The following is a 17,554-nucleotide window of genomic DNA, read 5'->3' as shown; positions in this document are numbered from 1 at the left end:
AGGGCAGTGATCCACAGAGTGATAAAGACCACTGGTAAGGGAAATAACAGGAAGGAAATAAAAGCCTGAGCTCTTAGCAAGTAGTAATGAAACTGACCAATGACTTCAACGCCATCCCTCTGGCTGCTTCCAAAGTGTTCTCCATGACAAATAAAAAAACAAAGACTGCCAGTTTCAAATGTTTAGAAGCACCATGGGAAGTGAAAACCCAAATTCAAAAGGTCCCAACCCCCAAACTTTCAGTATCTATATGACAAGTCCTATGCACATGTTGTGTGACAGTTTGAAACGGAACACTGGTCCAGATGTTGAACCATTTGGGATTTCAAATTTCTAGATTAGGTTTGTTCTAGCAGTAAAAGCCCATGTAAATATTCCAGATTGTGAAAGGTTCAAATCTGAACTGCTTCTGGTCCCATGAATAGGACAACAGAGACACTCAAACTGTGTGGGTCATCCCATGTAAGGTACCTCCTACCTGAACCAGTCAGGACTACAGACCCACTGAAGTGAGGTTGAGTATACAGGAAGGAGACAGAAGGGTGGGCCAACGAGCAGCAAGGAGACTACAGAAGACTACAGGGCCATGACTGAAGTTCTTTAAATCTGGCTGGAATAAAGTAGTAGAAAAACTGTTCAGAAAAATGAATTTTAAGACACTTATACAAGCTAGGCATGGAGGCACACATGTGCAACCCTGATACTCAGGATACTAAGGCAGGAGGATGGTTCCAAGGCCAAGACCAAATGGATCTATCCAACCAGATCTAGAACAATCATGTGCTCAATGGTTGAAAAGGCCTTTCCCTCCTCTAGTCTTCTGTAGACACAAGGTCTTGTCCAGTGCCACTCTGCTGCTGAAAGTCTTCAGTATGCCCCAGGGCTCAGTCACTGTAAATGATAAGTACTGTGCTAGATTGAGAGCTTCTGTGCCTGGCACTGCTTTATCTACCAAAGCTCCACTTGTTCCCTAGTCTTACACACGTGTCCACCTGCAATCTGGAATGTCTTCCTCCTCCCTACCTGTCTCAAATGTGATCTAGAAGGTTTCAAGTCATGCACAGAACAAATCCACCTGGCAGAGCCTGGGCATGGAAAACTCAAGTCCAAGCTGCAGAATCATAATGAATGTATACTGATTAAATGCTGCCGGGCCAAAAACGTAAACAAAGACAGCTGGTGAATAAGACTTTCTTACTGTAAGGAAGAGGGGTGGGTGTGTAAGACAAGAGGGGTGTGTGTGTGTGTAAGCCAACATCCCCCCACCCCAAGCTGCAAAGCTTCATCTGATACAGTTTATAATTTCCCAGTGAGCTAAATCCTGAGAATCCCAGGCTTCTCCTGGGCTAGAAGTGTGTGAGTACTTCATTTGTCACTAATGAGATGACAAAGTGCCCAGCCCTGCTGTGTGACTATGTGCAAAGAAAGAGATACAACAAGAGTGAGATAGCTGTGCTTAATCACCGTGTGTGTGTGTGTGTGTGTGTGTGTGTGTGTGTGTGTGTGTGTGTGTGTGTTGCACGTGCATACTTGCATGTGCTAGGGGAAATTGTCAATTACAGTGGCCAGAGATCAGGGCCAAGTGTTGGTTTTTTTTTTTTCTTCTCTTTCTTTGTTTTTTTGATAGTTTCTCATTAAACATGGAGTTATCTCAGCTAGACTGGCAGACCAACCAAGTCTCCACAATCTGCCCTCCCTCACCTTTTAGTCCTGGGTTTACAGACATATGCTACCATACCTGGCTTCTGTATAAGTGTTCGAGATCTGCACTTCAGTTTTTATGCTTGCATGGCAGGTACCTATCTCCCTGAGCCATTTCTCTATTCCAGGTTAAGTCACCTTTCACACTCAGCGTGACTCTTGTAGTACTAGGTTACCTTGGTGGCAACATAAGCACATGTAGAAGTAAGAAGAGACAGCAAATGATAGGAAGATTGGGCCCTAGGACAATGGAGATTAGCATCATAATCTCAGGCTTGCTACTCACCAGCCATAGGACACTGGACAAGTTTACTCACCCCACTACAGCTTCAGTGTTTTCCATCTGTGGGTAATGTTTTTATCCCTGAACTCCCCAAGGAGGAAATGAGCATATGTCACAGCTCAGACCCCCATGAATGATAAGCTAGTGCCTTCAGTGCCGTTACGGTCATTATCCGAATTCACAAGCATTCTATACACTTGCCTAAAGAAGCAGACAGCTGTGAGAGTCTTGGTGAAAATAATGAATTCTAAAATTAAACATGAGCTTGTAACCAGTAAGAAGGCCCCTACTAAAACTAAAATCAGATGTACTAATGTGAGCTACAGTGTATTCTTTCTTCTGCCTAATGAAACTTGCCTTTGGCACCAGGATCACAGGTATTAATGTGTACTTGGAATGATGCAGTGGAGCCACCTAGATGTAGGCAGGTCTCTGCCCCATGACGCCAATGTATACAGACCAAGGCCAGGGTAGGCCAAATGACTGAGAGCTAATAATAAATGCTGCTGGGTTGCAAAAGGTTCTGAGTGTCCATACACAATTCTGGAATCTATTAGATCCTCGCTGTGCTAATGAGACCTCTTACTGGGAATTCAAATTCCCTTTGTAAACTCCATTAGCAACCCACAAAGCAGGTAGGCAAATGTGAACCTTTCTTAGGGAAGAATGTCTTGCCTAGAAATGGAAGCAGAGAGAAAGCTGGATTGCACTTCTCCTTGGAGACAATTCAGTACTCTCTTCTCTTTCTCTTCTCTCTCTGTGTGTCTCTCTGTCTCTGTCTCCCCCCCCCCTCTCTCTCTCTCTCACACACACACACACACCTGAAACAGGATACCATGGTACAAAAAAATTTTATCTGCAGAGAAATTTTCTCAAATGCAGCAACTATGCCCCTAAAGTTTTGCCAAAATGTCTGCCCATTCTTCTGTTTCCCCAGATGACTTCTTGGGTCCCTCATGACTCTGTCTTTGCTTTGCAAGGTCCCAAGAGACTACTTCTTAGTAAGAACACATGGAAACTTTTGACTCTGAGAGTTCAAATTCTTTTAATTATTCCAATACATTTTTAAGATGCTTTTCCCCTTAAAACAGCATCAACAAGAGTTTTGATCTTATCTGTGTATTAGTTCAGTTAGTGAATATTGCCCAAAATATCCACAACTAGACTCAAAGAAGGAATGGAAAAATTCATCTCTGAATGAATTTCTTGCAGGAAAAATGATGAGGAGACACAGAAAGAGAAGAAAAGAGAGAGAAGAAGTAGGAGAAGGAGAAAGAGGAGGAGAGAGAGGAGGAGGAGGAGGAGAAGACAACAGAGGCCACTGGTAATACATTCAGACTTCCCACCCAGGTTGCCTAAGTGACACTCAAAACCTGCATCTTATGAAGACACTGGCTCTTCAGGGAGCAACTCAAATTGAGATCCAAATACTGAACAACACTCAGTCCATCTCAACCATAACCATATTGCATTTATCCACATTGTCATCAAGGTCAACACAGCATCAGCATTTTATGGGACTTTAACCATTTGGAGGTTAGGAGCCTTACTAAGAGGCAGGTGGAAGTTTTCCCTATAAGAGCATATTTAAGTCTCAGTCTCCATATAAATTTAGAAGGACAAGGATCACCACCTATACCAAGCATATCAAGGGAGCTTCAGCTTGAAGAAGTCAAGTAACCCTCTAAATTCTGGCATTTGTAAGCCACATTCCTGGATTCTAATTTTAAAGAAAATACTGAAGGTTTTATGAGTGTCCATTAACCAACAAAGACTTTGATATCTGCAGACTCTGTGTGTGGACTAAAATAAGCTTGCCTGTACAAGTGTACATGTACACACACACACAAACTTGGCAGGAGTGAAATAGCATAGCTGAGTTGGATGGAACATACTCATTTAGCTTATTCATTCCAGACAATATGAAGTCATTAGAGGGAGTTAAGGAACCTTTGGCAATTGCCAACATGGAAAGAGACCAGAGTTGGTAATGTTTCTCCATTCAATAAACAGGGCCATTGACTAAGTGGCATGTACTCACTGCTCTCTGCCCACATAAGTAATTTGCTATTAAATAACACTGCTCCTGAAAAAAGCCTCACAATGGGTTATATTTACATGCTTGAGTATAGAGGGATAGAGACAAGGGGTGGGGCATTCCTCTTGACCTCTGGGTCCTCGGCCTGCAACTTAAATGGCTATGAAATAATGAAATAAAAAAATCAGCCAGGACCTTCAGCCTAGCACTTAAGTCTTTTAAGTTCTGGTTCAGGAGCTCTTCAGGGTACCAGGATGCATGTCTCAGTGTTGGGAAAGAGCTAGAATTTCCTTCAGAGGCCAGCCACCTCACATGAGTTTAGCAGTGGTTATGGTTTGACTATGAAGTATTGTGGCTAGGATCCTACACTGAATGTGGGTGGAGTTTGGCAAGAGGAGGTCCTGAACATTAGATGGCAAGGCTGAGCGGGGGCAAGCAGGTCACTGGGGCTGTGAAGCTGACAGCTAAACCTGTTCTGTAGTTCCTATTTCACCCTCTGATCTCTGCCCTCTATGGTGTGAACAGTCTCTTCTTTCTGTGCCATTTGTTGCCTTATCATGGCCCAGAACCTAGAGCCAAAGACCATGGACAGAAATCTCTGAGCCAAGAGACATCCTTCACCCTTTAAGTTGGTTTTCTCTGGCACATTGTCACAGCATTGATAAAACTAACCATAATACTCATCTTTCAAGTTGCCTGATTGACTCTCAAGAGGAAAGCAATCCAACTCAAGTCCTATGTGATGTAACAGTGTTCAACCCTAAAGATGTGGGATCTTGCCTCTATTGCAAGTATTAGGAAATATGATTTATATAACCAAGCAACCAGGATTTTGAGGGCTAGACTCTAGCTTCAGGAACAGCCAAATCCAGGGCACTCTCCCGCCCTCTGATTCTGGTCTGCTCTCTTTGGTGCTGCCCTCATTTCCTCTACCTATTGCATCCAAGATGAACATTGGACTCCTTGAGCATTTTGGATTCTTTCTGTTAGCAGTCCTAGAAAGAACATGACCAGTGTGTGTCTGAGTACAGAGTAGATTCTGATTGACCTACTCATGGGTCAATCACTGTGGATCAGAGCCTTTCTCTGGGTCATAATTGGCTGTGCCTGGACCACATGATCATTCATGTAGCTCACAGTAACCACCTAGGATAGGAGAGGCTATTCCACATATGAGAACAAGACAATGGATAGATAGACTCCAGAAAATGTCTGTAATATTCTCTCAATACTTCTCCAGCAGGCAAGGGTTGTTAACCCAAGTCATGGTGCCAACAACAGCAAATAATATTACTTTCCATAAACCAAACTCTTCACTCCTTCAATTCTTACAGGATGCTTCTGAGGGATAAAAAGAACACAAAAAAGGCCAAAATTGTTCTTAGAAAAGCAAATAGTCTAGAAATAAACTAGACACAAAACATAGCTGCTATGGAGAGCTATCTAAAATCTTTTATTTGAGAACAATACTCATGCTACAATTGAAAGGAAAGATAATATGTCTGTATTCCTCAGCCAGGTGCAGTAAGAGGGTGGTGGTGAAAGTCAGTCTTTGATATTTTGGAAGAGGGAAACTGCTTTGCAGGAATCTGTACCTCCTCAGGTTCTCCTGAACCTCTCTAGCCTTCTATTCTGTCTGACACCCACTTCAATGCTGTGTTTGAATGCCTCTTCCACACAGCATACAGTCTTCCACACAGTAGACACTGATGCTCTGACCAATCCAAAGGGACTCCTGCATTCCAGTGCTTCCTTTAGGGAACTGTAGTCCTTTTCTTCCTTGGGTCCTCTTTAGTTTTGAAAAATGGTTGTGTTCCTTTTCCACACTTTGTGTCATAATTGCCTCATCTTTCTTGTTTTTATAAGGCATTAGGCATGATGGCGGCCTGATCAGCACCAGAAAAGCCATGAGCAGTCTCCCTCATTCCTGTCAAGTCCTGATTCAAGCTACCAGTGTTGATTGACGGATGTGATTTAAATATGAAATATCTCCCAAAGGCAAGTGACACTATTTAGGGAAGTCGTGGAACCCTGTGGAAGTAGGTTGCTGGGGAGGCAGACCTTGAGGTTTTAAGGCCCAACCCCCCACTTTCTGTCTCAACTTCCTGTCTTTACCAAGGAGGAGTAAGCACACTCCCACCCCCACCACCCACCACCCACCACCATGCCTTCCCATCAACAATGGACTTTGTCCTCTCAGGCCATGACTTAAAATCAATCATTCTTATCAATTATTTAATCAAAGGCTGAGGGATTTCAATGAGTTGGCAATGTAGTCTGTTTGGAAAACATGTTATCTCTAGATTCTCTAAAAAATCAGCAGCTCTGGGGTGGGGTGGGGGGTGGGTGGACAGGTGGCTCAATGCTTTAAAGCACTGGCTGCTCTTGCAGAGAACTGGGGTCTAATTTCCAGCACCTACACAGTGGATCACAGCCACCTGCAATTGGTGTCCCAGGGGATCTTATGCCTAGTTTTGACCTCCACAGGGACCAGGCACACAGGTGGTGAACAGAAATACACGCAGGCAAAATAGTCACATGATAAAAATAAAGACATGATAAAATAATAATAATAAAAATAACAATAATGATAATGAATGTGATAACAATGATAAAAACAGTAGGTCTGGAAAAACTGGCTTTGCATGCTTCAGTGAGCTGAGGTCCAGGAAGGACCACAGGATACAAAAGCTACAGAGTTGGCTCTGCTCATTTGTTAGTACAGCACTTAGACTGCAACTCTGGAGTATCAGCTGCAGCCTACATAAAGCCTGTAAGTAGCATTCCGTTATCTTTTGGAAAGAGTTACAGCAAGCCCAAATAGCAGGTTTTCAAATCACTTTGACGATATATGAGGCAACCTGAGCTTGAACAGTTTTTGGCTAATATGGATGAGGCTAAATTTTCATAGCCATTGATCACTTAAATGTACAAAGAACAAATTACAACATCTATAGAATGACAAAAGATGACATGATTATATGAATACACATATCATTTATGCAAAAAAAAGTTTATATGGGTTGACCAGCCCTATTCCCAAAACCCCAAATCCATTGTGCTCCAGAATTACACTGGCACTCAAGCCTTGGGTGTCAAAACATGTTAGAGTTTAGAATGTTGGATTAGACCTGCTTAGTCATAAAATTTAAGCAAATATCCCCAAATTTGCAAAACCAAAGTCTGTAGGAGTCCTCAGGATAATGGCTGCTGGACCTGAAGTTGACAAATGATAAAAACATAGGTTTATTTATAGCATGACCATAGCTAAGCAAAAATGTTTACATAGAAATGACTGAAATGAAATATACCTAAATAAATACTGACCATACTTTTCTACAGGTGCCTAAATTATAAATTGATCATGTCATTTCCCCTCAATTTTATTAAGATAAGAATCGAATCTTTTTTTAAAAAAAATTGAACTAATATTCTCCCAAATTAAGAAGCAATATGTCAGAATTCAGAATACCCTGCTCCAGGGTACTTCTAAATTAGCATAGACTTGCCCTGATGCATCCCAAGGCTGCGCACATTGGTACTTTATAGACTGAGATGAGCCACAGAAGAGTTTCTGTGGGAGAGTAAGATCTACGGTGGTTTCAATCAGTACTGGAGAGCTCCCAGCTCTGCAAGATGGATCATACCCACTGATGAAAATGAGGACCCACGGACTCTCATCCAAAGTCCTGTCCTCAATCCAGATAAGCCATCACTTATCTATACCTCTGTCTCTTGATGTAGAAATGGATTGATTTTGCCCTCGCCTTCAGATACACACTAATTGGTGCTTAGAAACAGTGTGCCTACCAGATCCCATGGTAACCTGGTAAGGTGATAGGTTCATAGCTACAGCAGACCAAGCCAATCTATAGGAGTGATATCCACAGAACAACCAGAATTCAAATCTTGAAATGACTGCAAGGAGCCTAACTCAGAATGCCCAAGGTAACCTGGGTGGTGAGCACAGCCATGATGTCGTGAGCCACTGAATGCAAAATGTATGTCTTTAGAAAGGAATGAGAAACAGCTACCAGCCCAGGCAATATGGAAGCACCAGATAAGGGCTACAGGTGACTTGCTTAACACACTGCCAAAACACTCTGAAATGGCGCATCACCAGCAGCTGGAATGACAGACTGGAACATGGCCAAAACAAGCGGACCACTTCCAGTGTCATTTAGAAATTAGTGACAGAAACTTCAATATCAATGAAGTTGCAAGAATATAATGAGCTACACTTGCTCCCAGATGGAACACCTTTTCAATTATTTCTTTTAGAAGAATTGCAGTCATGGTGTATTTGATCCATACACGAACCACACTCTTTGGAGAATTAAAACACATTTTGCCCAATGTCAAGTTAAAATAAAAACTCATCAGAAGCAAAATAACTCTTTGCTCCCGGGGCTTCAAAAGGAAAGTGGTTCTCTTTGGTGGCTGGCTGGTACGCTTGTGACCTTTGTACTAAACTAACACTTGGCAGATGAAATCTGAGAATAATTCTCCTTGCATCATTAGCTGAAACATGGAGGGCTGCTCTGGGTTTCATTGTAAGTGATAACAAAGAAAACATAACACATTGGGTCTAATAGATGTGCCACTGAGTTCAGAGCAATTGTCCTGTGCAATCAAGCACACTGCCAGTGTCTCTCCTCCCCCCATGCATCCTCTGTGAGAAGCCCCCTCAGACAGCCACATTTCTCCAGCTGGATTCCACTCCTTCCAGAACAGCCATTCTCAGGAGACTTGGCAGCCACACCTAGGTCTGCATCTTCCTCTTTGTATGTTAGTATTATGTGTGAATCTGCCAAACACGCTTGCACAATTCAAAATAATCGGCTTCATCTTGATCCCAATCTTCATCATTAAAACTATATCACACACAGGAAAATCATGCTGGCAGCCCACTTCCCCAACTAATAAGTGCACAATAAACAGGAGGAGTTTCAGTGGACTCTGTGTTTTCCATGCTAATGTTCTTTGGGGGGGGGGTAAGGGGAATGCTGTTGTTGTTTACTTTGTTTTATGGCACTTAGGATCAAGCTCCCAGCCTTGTGCATACTAGATAAGTATTCTACCATTGAGCAACCTCTCTCTCTCTCTCTCTCTCTCTCTCTCTCTCTCTCTCTCTCTCTCTCTCTCTCTCTCTCTGTGTGTGTGTGTGTGTGTGTACATGTGTGTTCCTGTATGTGAGTACATGCATGTGTGGTTGTGATACAAGCCAGAGGACAACCTTGAGTGTCCCTCCTTAGGCACTAGCCACCCTTATGTCTGAGATGTCCCTCACTGGTCTGGAACTTGGCAAGTGAACTAGGCTAGCTGGTCAGAGAACTCTTAGGATTCACCTGTCTCTACCTCCCGAATATTGGAATTACAAGTACATGTTGACAAGCCAGGGTATATTTTAAATTTGAGGTCTGAAGATCAAACTCAGCTCCTCATTCTGACAAAGCAAGCACATTGCTGACTGAGGTATCGTTATGTTACAATGAAGGAAATCTGAAGGGAAGGCACCCCTCTTCTAATTTGACCCCCATTATTCACACCAGCAGCACCTGACATCCTAGACTCCAAATACTGTCCAACCTTGTTCACCTTCATGGCTCTCTGCATTTCCTAAAGGCTTCAAGCAGTCTGGTTAAATTCCTTGACCCTGAACCACACACCCACCAACTAAACACAGCCTTCTGAAAGGATGTCAGATACACCTGGAATATATGGCTCTCTCCCACCTAGAGCCCAGCCAACTTCCAGATCAAGTGAGTTTTGGCAAGTAACTTAACCTCTAGGAATCACAATTTATCCATCTGCTTCACTTATAATAGCAAAAATTCTGAAAGCTCCTTTCTAACAATAGACAACATTACTAGTATGGTGTATGTTCACAAGGGAATATTGTGTATGCAGCCAGAGCCATAGAAGAATATTTAGTAACCTGGCAAAAAGCTCATGAAATATTAAGAGAAATGAAATTACAAAATCTTGTTTATTATAAGCACACTTTTGCTGAAAAGTGTATCAATGCAGAAAAAGAGACTAGAGTTATATATACTATAAAGCCAGGAATAACTATTCTCTCATTACTCTTTTTTTTTAATTTACAAAATTGCCAATGGTAAATGTGTAACACCTTTTCTAGTTATTTAAAAAGATGTTATCATTCACATTTTACATTTCTCCTCCTAAAAACTAAAGCAATAACAAACTGAAGTAGGAACCTAGTAAAAGGCTGCAGTAAAGTAAATCTATTACACCATGTCACTTACAAGATCATAAGAAAGCAAATATCATTTGACGTATCTTGAACTTGGAGAGACAAAAGGGCAGCTACAAAAACTAGGCTAATGGACGGTCACAACATGGAGCTAAGACATGACTGGATTCCTAGAGGGTTGATTCTTGGACCTCAGGAAGGTCCAAGCAGTTTCTACTGCCACCCTGCCCATTCAGTCTCCATGGGAATAAAGAGTGCCACGTGTCACCCACAGGTCATTATCCGGCCATCCTGTGAGGTTGAGCCCCACACGCTGCTGTATTGAAATGTATTGGAAAGGCTGCCAGAAGAGCTGAGTCCCCATTCATGCAGTTTTGTCCCCTGGTAATGAGCACCCTCAACTCCCTCCTCACTCTAGAAAAGACTGGCTTCAGAACAGGGCTGGCCTTGTGAATGGTTCTCGCAGGAATCCAGGAGCTCAGCAACAGTTCAGCCACAAGAGTCAGTGGAAGTAACCAATTTAGTAGAAAATACTGGAGGGACTTCAATGCTGAACTGCTTCACTTTTGTCTGGGTGTGGGAGCCTGTGAACTGGACATAGATATGTAGCTAGCACCCATCTGGTGACCTACTATGCAGGCAACTAACAACAGGTCTGGTCTCTGATGGCCTGCAGCCCAGATAGTGCAGGCTGACCCTCCAGGCCCACATAGAAAGGATTACTCGGAAACAAGGCTATATTTTCCATGTATACTATGTACATTGTTTCCATCTCCAATCCAGTGTTAAACTAGTCATGCTGTCAAAGCTCCCCCTCTAGACCAGCTTTTCTGGAGCTGGAATCAGGGATAACAAATATTCTTCCTCCCCAACAATTCATATCTATACCTATAGTTGCTGCCTCATTTCCTTCTGGCAGCCCTCCTCTCTGCAGGAGGCTCCCTCAAATACTTTTAAAAGCAAAGTTAAGTGGCTTCCAGAACTAGGGCCTGATTAGAATAGATAAATGCTGCAACCATCTCATGGCCATGGCCATGTCTTTATGGCTTCTGCCATAAATGAACGCACCAGCTATTTTCTCTGCATATGCCACGGCCTTCTGAAACTGCTCCCAGAGAATTCAATAAAAAGCCACCTATGGGGGCCAAACTGTGCAGAAGGGCTTGCTCCCAGCTACTCCCTCTAAATAGACCCATGAAACTATTTCAGAGAGACCCGGAACAGCTATCTACACAGCTGTGCACGACTATGTTTTAGAATTTGGTCAGACAGACCAGAGCACTTCAATATCTGTGTATGGTGCAAAAATAGCACTCAACTAACTCTTACATAGAAGGAAGAGAAGCCTAAGCCAAAATTTGGCTGAAATAGTTTTATTTATTTATTATTATTATTATTATTATTATTATTATTATTACTATTATTATTATTGGTTTTTTCAAGACAGGGTTTCTCTATGGCTTTGGAGGCTGTCCTGGAACTAGGTCTTATAGACCAGGCTGGTCTCAAACTCCCAGAGATCTGCCCACCTCTGCCTCCCGAGTGGTGGGACTAACGGTATGTACCACCACCGCCCGGCTGAAATAGTTTTCTTACCAAAACTCACTACAAATCTCATGGACCAGACAAGAGAATTCCAAAAAGTACCTAGCCTTGGTTGGTCCTATTACTATTTTCTCTATGTCTCACCTTCCAAATCCAAATGTCCCCTTATCATACAACTCACACCCCACCCAGTGGGAGAAATATCAGAGAGTAACTCATCAGAGAACATCTCCTGAAGAAAAGAGATTCAGGAATATTCTAGAAGCTCTAAACCTAAGTGACTGAGAGCTAATAAGATTTCTGGGGTGACTTCTAGGGAGAGATTTTTCAATGTTTTATTTCCCACTTCCTTCTAAGTGGTGTTATCTGTTACTACAACTAGAAACAGAAAATGACTTTCCCAGGGTCTTGGGGTGACATCAGTCAAATAGAAGCCCAATCGTCTAGCTGAAGTCCTGGATACCATTTTAGCAAAATGCTGGTTTAACAGAAGCAAAAAGTAAAGGGTCACCTCAGTTGCCACATCAGCAGGACCCTGCCCAGTCCCAACAGAAGCCTTAACCATATGGAGAGAGTAAGCTCTGCACACAATCAGGTCCTAACTACGTCTGCTTTGTTCCATCTCTGGATAGGAAAGTGCACTCTCCACTTTTCCCACCCAGAACTCTCACATAAAGGCCACACATCTATATGTAACATACAGTTCAACCAAGGCATTAACTCTACAGCAAGACTCTGGGTAGCTATCTGTAACCAGCTATTCTATCTCAGAAATCTCGGGTTACCTAAAGTAGAAGCCTGGTCGATAGGAAGCTTATGTCAAATTTGGTTCAAATCCTATTTTCACTTACATCCATATAATTAGCTTTATACCTCAAGGCACACTGCTGTCATGTGACACCACCCTTGCCCAGGAGAGATCACTTACAGTTCCACACTTTGTGGCTCGGGATGTCTTCACTGGAGAGGCAAAATTACACTTAGTAAGTCAGGGCTGAAGATACTTGGCAAGTGACCATCTAACTGTCCAACAGTACTTGGTCAAGGACACTATTTGTCACATGAGCAAATTGCCACTTAGCTGTGTCTTGAAATCCTAGACCTTGGGGCTATTCCATCTTTCCAGTGTAAAATATCAGAAATCACTGCAGCAGAAAATAGTTTTTAAAGTTTGCCCATACTTCATTTCTTCCTATATACCCAGGTCCTGAGCAGGCTATTAGTGAAAACATTACCAGACGTTACCAGCTTTGGGTTATACCAAATGCTGGCAATGCAATCAATTGCCTCTCTTTAGGTCTAACAAAGGGGAAAAAATAACTAAGAGGTGAAGTTTTTGATTCTTCAAAGTTGGGGTTTCCTAATGAAGATACCCCAAATATATCTTGGTGAACTAGACAGCCCCAAATCCCTATGTATCACAACACACACACACACACACACACACACACACACACACACACACACTTGAACTAACAAAGCTGATTAACTCCAAACCCCTCCAGACCAGCCAGGTCTTTCCCTGGTAAAATGCAAGCAGCATCTAAGCATCACTAGGAAAGATTTTCGAAAGTGCTGTAGTTGGGTGGCTTCTGCATCAAGCCTGTGAGAATTTCTGGGGATCCAACTTGGATATCCATATGTTTTTCAAAACCCTGGAGATGGTTAGCCAGTTCTGAGAACCAGTAAAACTAGGTCCCAACTTTGCACCACTATACCAACACATACAGAAGCGGCAGTGCCTACCTATGTAGAGCGACGAGTCCTTCCTCCGCACGTGGTCGTCAATGTAGGAGACCCCCAGGGGCTGCACGGGGGTAGCACCGATGCCCAGGAGCACCTGAGCCCCAATGAGCAGCAAGTACATCATGTTGGTGGCTGTCCGGTTACGGCAGATAAGGTCGGGGTCAGGCCCCTCATCGCTGCTGGAGCCATTGGTAGCACAGACATCGCGGCCCTCCGCTCCCCAGTGGATCTCGCCAGCCTCGTACTTGTACTGGTGGGTGAGGAACTCTGGCAGGGCTGACAGCAGTGCGCCCAGGGCCATGACGATGCCGCCACAGCCGATAAGGCGTGGTCGGTGCCCACGTGCTCCGAAGTAGCTCACGAAGAGAATCAGCGCCAGGTTCCCAATCTCGAAGCTACTGGCGATCACACCTACGTCAGCACTCTGAAGGTTGAACCTGCGTTCCAGGGTGGTCAACACGCTCACCTGAGGGTGGCAAAAGGAAATTTCAAAGTCCATCTCAGGAGACACCCAAGACACCTCCCTGCTCTTCCTGGACCCTCCCACCTGCCTGGCAATGTGGCACCATGTGCAAAAGACAAGTAGAGACCCAATGAATCGGATAAGCATTCCATTCCTTTGATAACCCTAATTTAACTGAAGGATTAACTTTCTTAGTATAAAAGATGACTTTTCCCAACATCTGCCTCCATCTTCAAGGGTTCCATGTACTTCATAGAGGGGACCTATGAAGTCATCCTGAATAAGTCCCAAAGTCCATAGGTTATATGTGTGTGTGTGTATATATATATATGTACATTTTCCCAAATGTATGTCATTATACAATGCCTGTGCTATGCTCAAGAACATAGAAACCAGAGGCTCTTTCCCAAGTTATCAGTCAACACCACCAAGAAGACCAGCTAGGTTAGCACAATAGAATATATTCATTTGTACATGCATCCACCCATCCACATCCATCCTTTTTCAGGTACTAGGGACTGAACTCAAGACCTCACACATGCTAGGGAAACACAATGCCACTGAGCTACATTCCCAAGAATTCTTTTCACTTTTTAGCTTGAAACAGCATCTCAGTAGGCTACAATGACCTTGAACACACTCTCTGTAGGCCGGGCAGGCTTTGTACGAACTCTATAAGCCAGATAAGTCTTGAACCCATTTGATCCTCTTCCTTCAGCTTCTCAGAGAGCTGGGATCACAGACTGACACAAAAAGGTCTGGTAGTGGGATCATATTTAGCTCCACTTTGTTCTGGAAGTTTCTTAATGACATAGGTTTGCCTAAAGGATATCTGCTAAAACAAACAAACAAACAAATCCCTCCTGAGTGTCCTAAGTACTGTAGCCCTGCTGAGGATATTTTTATGGGATATTTTTATACTTCCTCCCTCTTCTGTATGCCTGTCTGCCTGTATTTGTTCAACAATATTTACTAAACATGTGCTGTTTGCCTGGCAAGGGCCTGGATGAAAAGGGCAGAAAAATGAGGACACCGGGCCTTAAAAGGCCACCTGGCAGGAAGGTACACACAGACACAACTAGAACATCTACTGATAAGAGATCACATTCACAAAGCACACTCCACTCCCCAGGGGGTCAAGGCTTATTAGAGGAAAGATGGGAGTCCCTCTCCCATTTTCGGGTACCATGACCTATATCACAGGAAGACAGCTGTCCCTGTCATGAAAGATCTGGCAGGTGATGGAAGCCCTCACTGGGCAGGGGAGAACACTTTGAGCAAAGGTATGAACAAGGAGGGCATGTGTTCCTGAGGAAGCAGAGGTCTGACCCAGATCATAGGCGAGGAACACCACTGTGAAGAACGGAGGCAATCCATGCAGTGTGGTGGCAGGAGTGCAAGTCACGGAGTGACAAAACAGAGGTGAATCCCTGCTAGTTCCTTAATCTGCTGTGACCCTAGCCAGCTCAATTACCCCACTTCAGCTTTGATTCTGAGCAATCAGAATCCGAGCAATGAGCCCTAGTGTGACAGATGTGAGCACTGAAATAATGGCACAAATCTACTGGCCATGAAAACCTTCAAATTCATGGCAGGATAGTGCAGAATTGTAATGAAGTACAAGGGCCAGGCCAGGTATCAGCTGGGTCCATCCTAACTCCAGGTAACCAAGTTACGTGTGCTTTAGCATGCTCACCTGTGAAATGGCAGTAAGAGCTGGAGCCAGGATAATCTAAACCATACATGTGTGGGTACTAGGAAAGGGTTATCCGTAACCTTTATGAACACTAGTATTTCTGTGGTCCCCTGGGAGCATACCTAAGTATCACACCAAGTATGGGAAAGGAACGCTGGAAGAATGAAGAAATGAATGCCAGTGGACAAAACAATGAGGCTTTCACAGAGGTGTTAGGGAGGGTATATATAAGGGCCCTCATCAGTACACAGAGACAGATGAGAAAGGTGGGGGGGCATTTTAGGGGCAGAGCATTAGTTCAGGCAGACTCCATCAAATCTGCTGACCCAGTGGGTATGAGCTTTTAAAAGAAAGGGCAGGGAAAAGAGTCCCCGCGAGTTAGCCTTCCACTAAGATGATACACAGGGACATGGTTACGGTTATAAACACCAAAGCCTCCATGGCCTTCCAGCCATCTGCTGGTATCCAAGCATGTACCCCGATACCTGTGATGACAATGACTATGTGCTCCTGTGTGCCCTTAATACCAAAAGTGTGCCCAGGTCGATGCTCCTTTCAATACATGTATTTAAAGTCCTGGAGCCCCCAGCCCAGAGAATCTCAGCCCCATTGGGAGAGCTGAAGCTCTCAGTGAGAACTTGGCCCTCCATAGCCTTTGTAACCCAGCTGGGTTGGGGGGCGGGGTTGAATCTGATCCCAGCTGACTGGAAGGAAGGTGAGAGGCAGGCTGCTAAGGCGCTGACACATCATAGGGATCTTTCCTTCAGCACTGTTCCATGGGCCAGCCCCATAGAGCAGCTTTGAAGCTCCTGTCACGCCCTTGATCACCAAGGTTTCCATTCAGGTTCCAATTCCATTGTGCCTTCCGGCCAAGGCCAACCCACACCTCATTCAGCCCCCACTATGAGATTAGAGGGCTCCAAGTCTGGGAATACCTGATTGCAGTTGTTGAGAATGGAAGATAAACGAGCCCTGGCCTGGTTACAATGGCTCTAAAATGCTCCCAAAGATGTTGTTTCTGAAAGCGTTGGGCAAGGGAAAAGAAAGGCTTCCATTTATTCACTTCTTTCTGCTGTAACAAAAGCATGCATGGTAGACCAAAATTCTCTGGCTTTAAACAGGTGATGTGGTGTGTGGGAGTAATTGGGTGAGTGGACTGAAGACCCAGGAGGTGGAGAACCACATGCTGAGTCTGGAAATAAGACTAGAAAAGCCTGGATGAGAAGAAAGCAAGGGCCAGTCAGGTGAGAGCGACAGGCACCAAGAGCAGAGCAGATGAAGCTGTCTTAACATCCCATTGCTATGACAAAAAGACCTAAGACAACAAGATAAAGGAAGGTCTATTGGGGCTTGTTTTGAAGGTTTCAGTCACAGTCACTTGGCTTCATTGTTTCAGACAGATGGATAGGCAGAATATGATGGTGGGTCACATGGTAGAACAAAGAAGCTGCTACTTCACAAAGGCCAGGAAGTTAGAAAAAAAAAAAAAAAAAAAAAAAGGAAAGACTGCAAGGGATCATCCTGAGTGACCTAAGTACCCTTTCACTAGGCAATAACACCGAAAGGTTGCCTTCCTCCCACACTGCAGGCTGCAATGAAGCTTTTAGCACTGGGCCCTAAAATGCAAGCCTCAACAGGCAGGTGACATCCTTCACCATGGTAGTAGAAGGCTACACACTGGAGGAGGGGCTGAAGTAAAGTCTCATTTTATTTCTGCCATGAGGCATGAGGATGGACACAGAAGACAGCATATCTGAACCCTGGAACCCTGACAATAGCTCCAATTCCGAAAACATGCCCATCTTAAACTACCTTACAGGGTGCGCATTTATGATGCCGGGTAAAGGTCATGGTGGGTATACAGA

General features: G+C 43.9%; 1 protein-coding gene across 3 annotated transcripts in view; it reads right to left on the bottom strand.

Moving 5' to 3' along the window:
• Slco3a1 (solute carrier organic anion transporter family member 3A1) overlaps positions 1-17,554 on the bottom strand; it is a 279,214-nt gene that overhangs the window by 206,552 nt on the left and 55,108 nt on the right. For all 3 annotated transcript variants that reach the window (XM_027408151.2, XM_027408153.2, XM_027408152.2), the window contains exon 2: positions 13,531-13,996. In XM_027408151.2, the coding sequence (XP_027263952.1) occupies positions 13,531-13,996 (466 nt within the window). The remainder of the gene's footprint in view (positions 1-13,530; positions 13,997-17,554) is intronic.

The sequence above is a fragment of the Cricetulus griseus genome, chromosome 3 (genome assembly GCF_003668045.3).
Source record: "Cricetulus griseus strain 17A/GY chromosome 3, alternate assembly CriGri-PICRH-1.0, whole genome shotgun sequence".
Lineage (NCBI taxonomy): Eukaryota > Metazoa > Chordata > Mammalia > Rodentia > Cricetidae > Cricetulus > Cricetulus griseus.
This window is presented reverse-complemented; position numbering and strand designations above follow the sequence as displayed.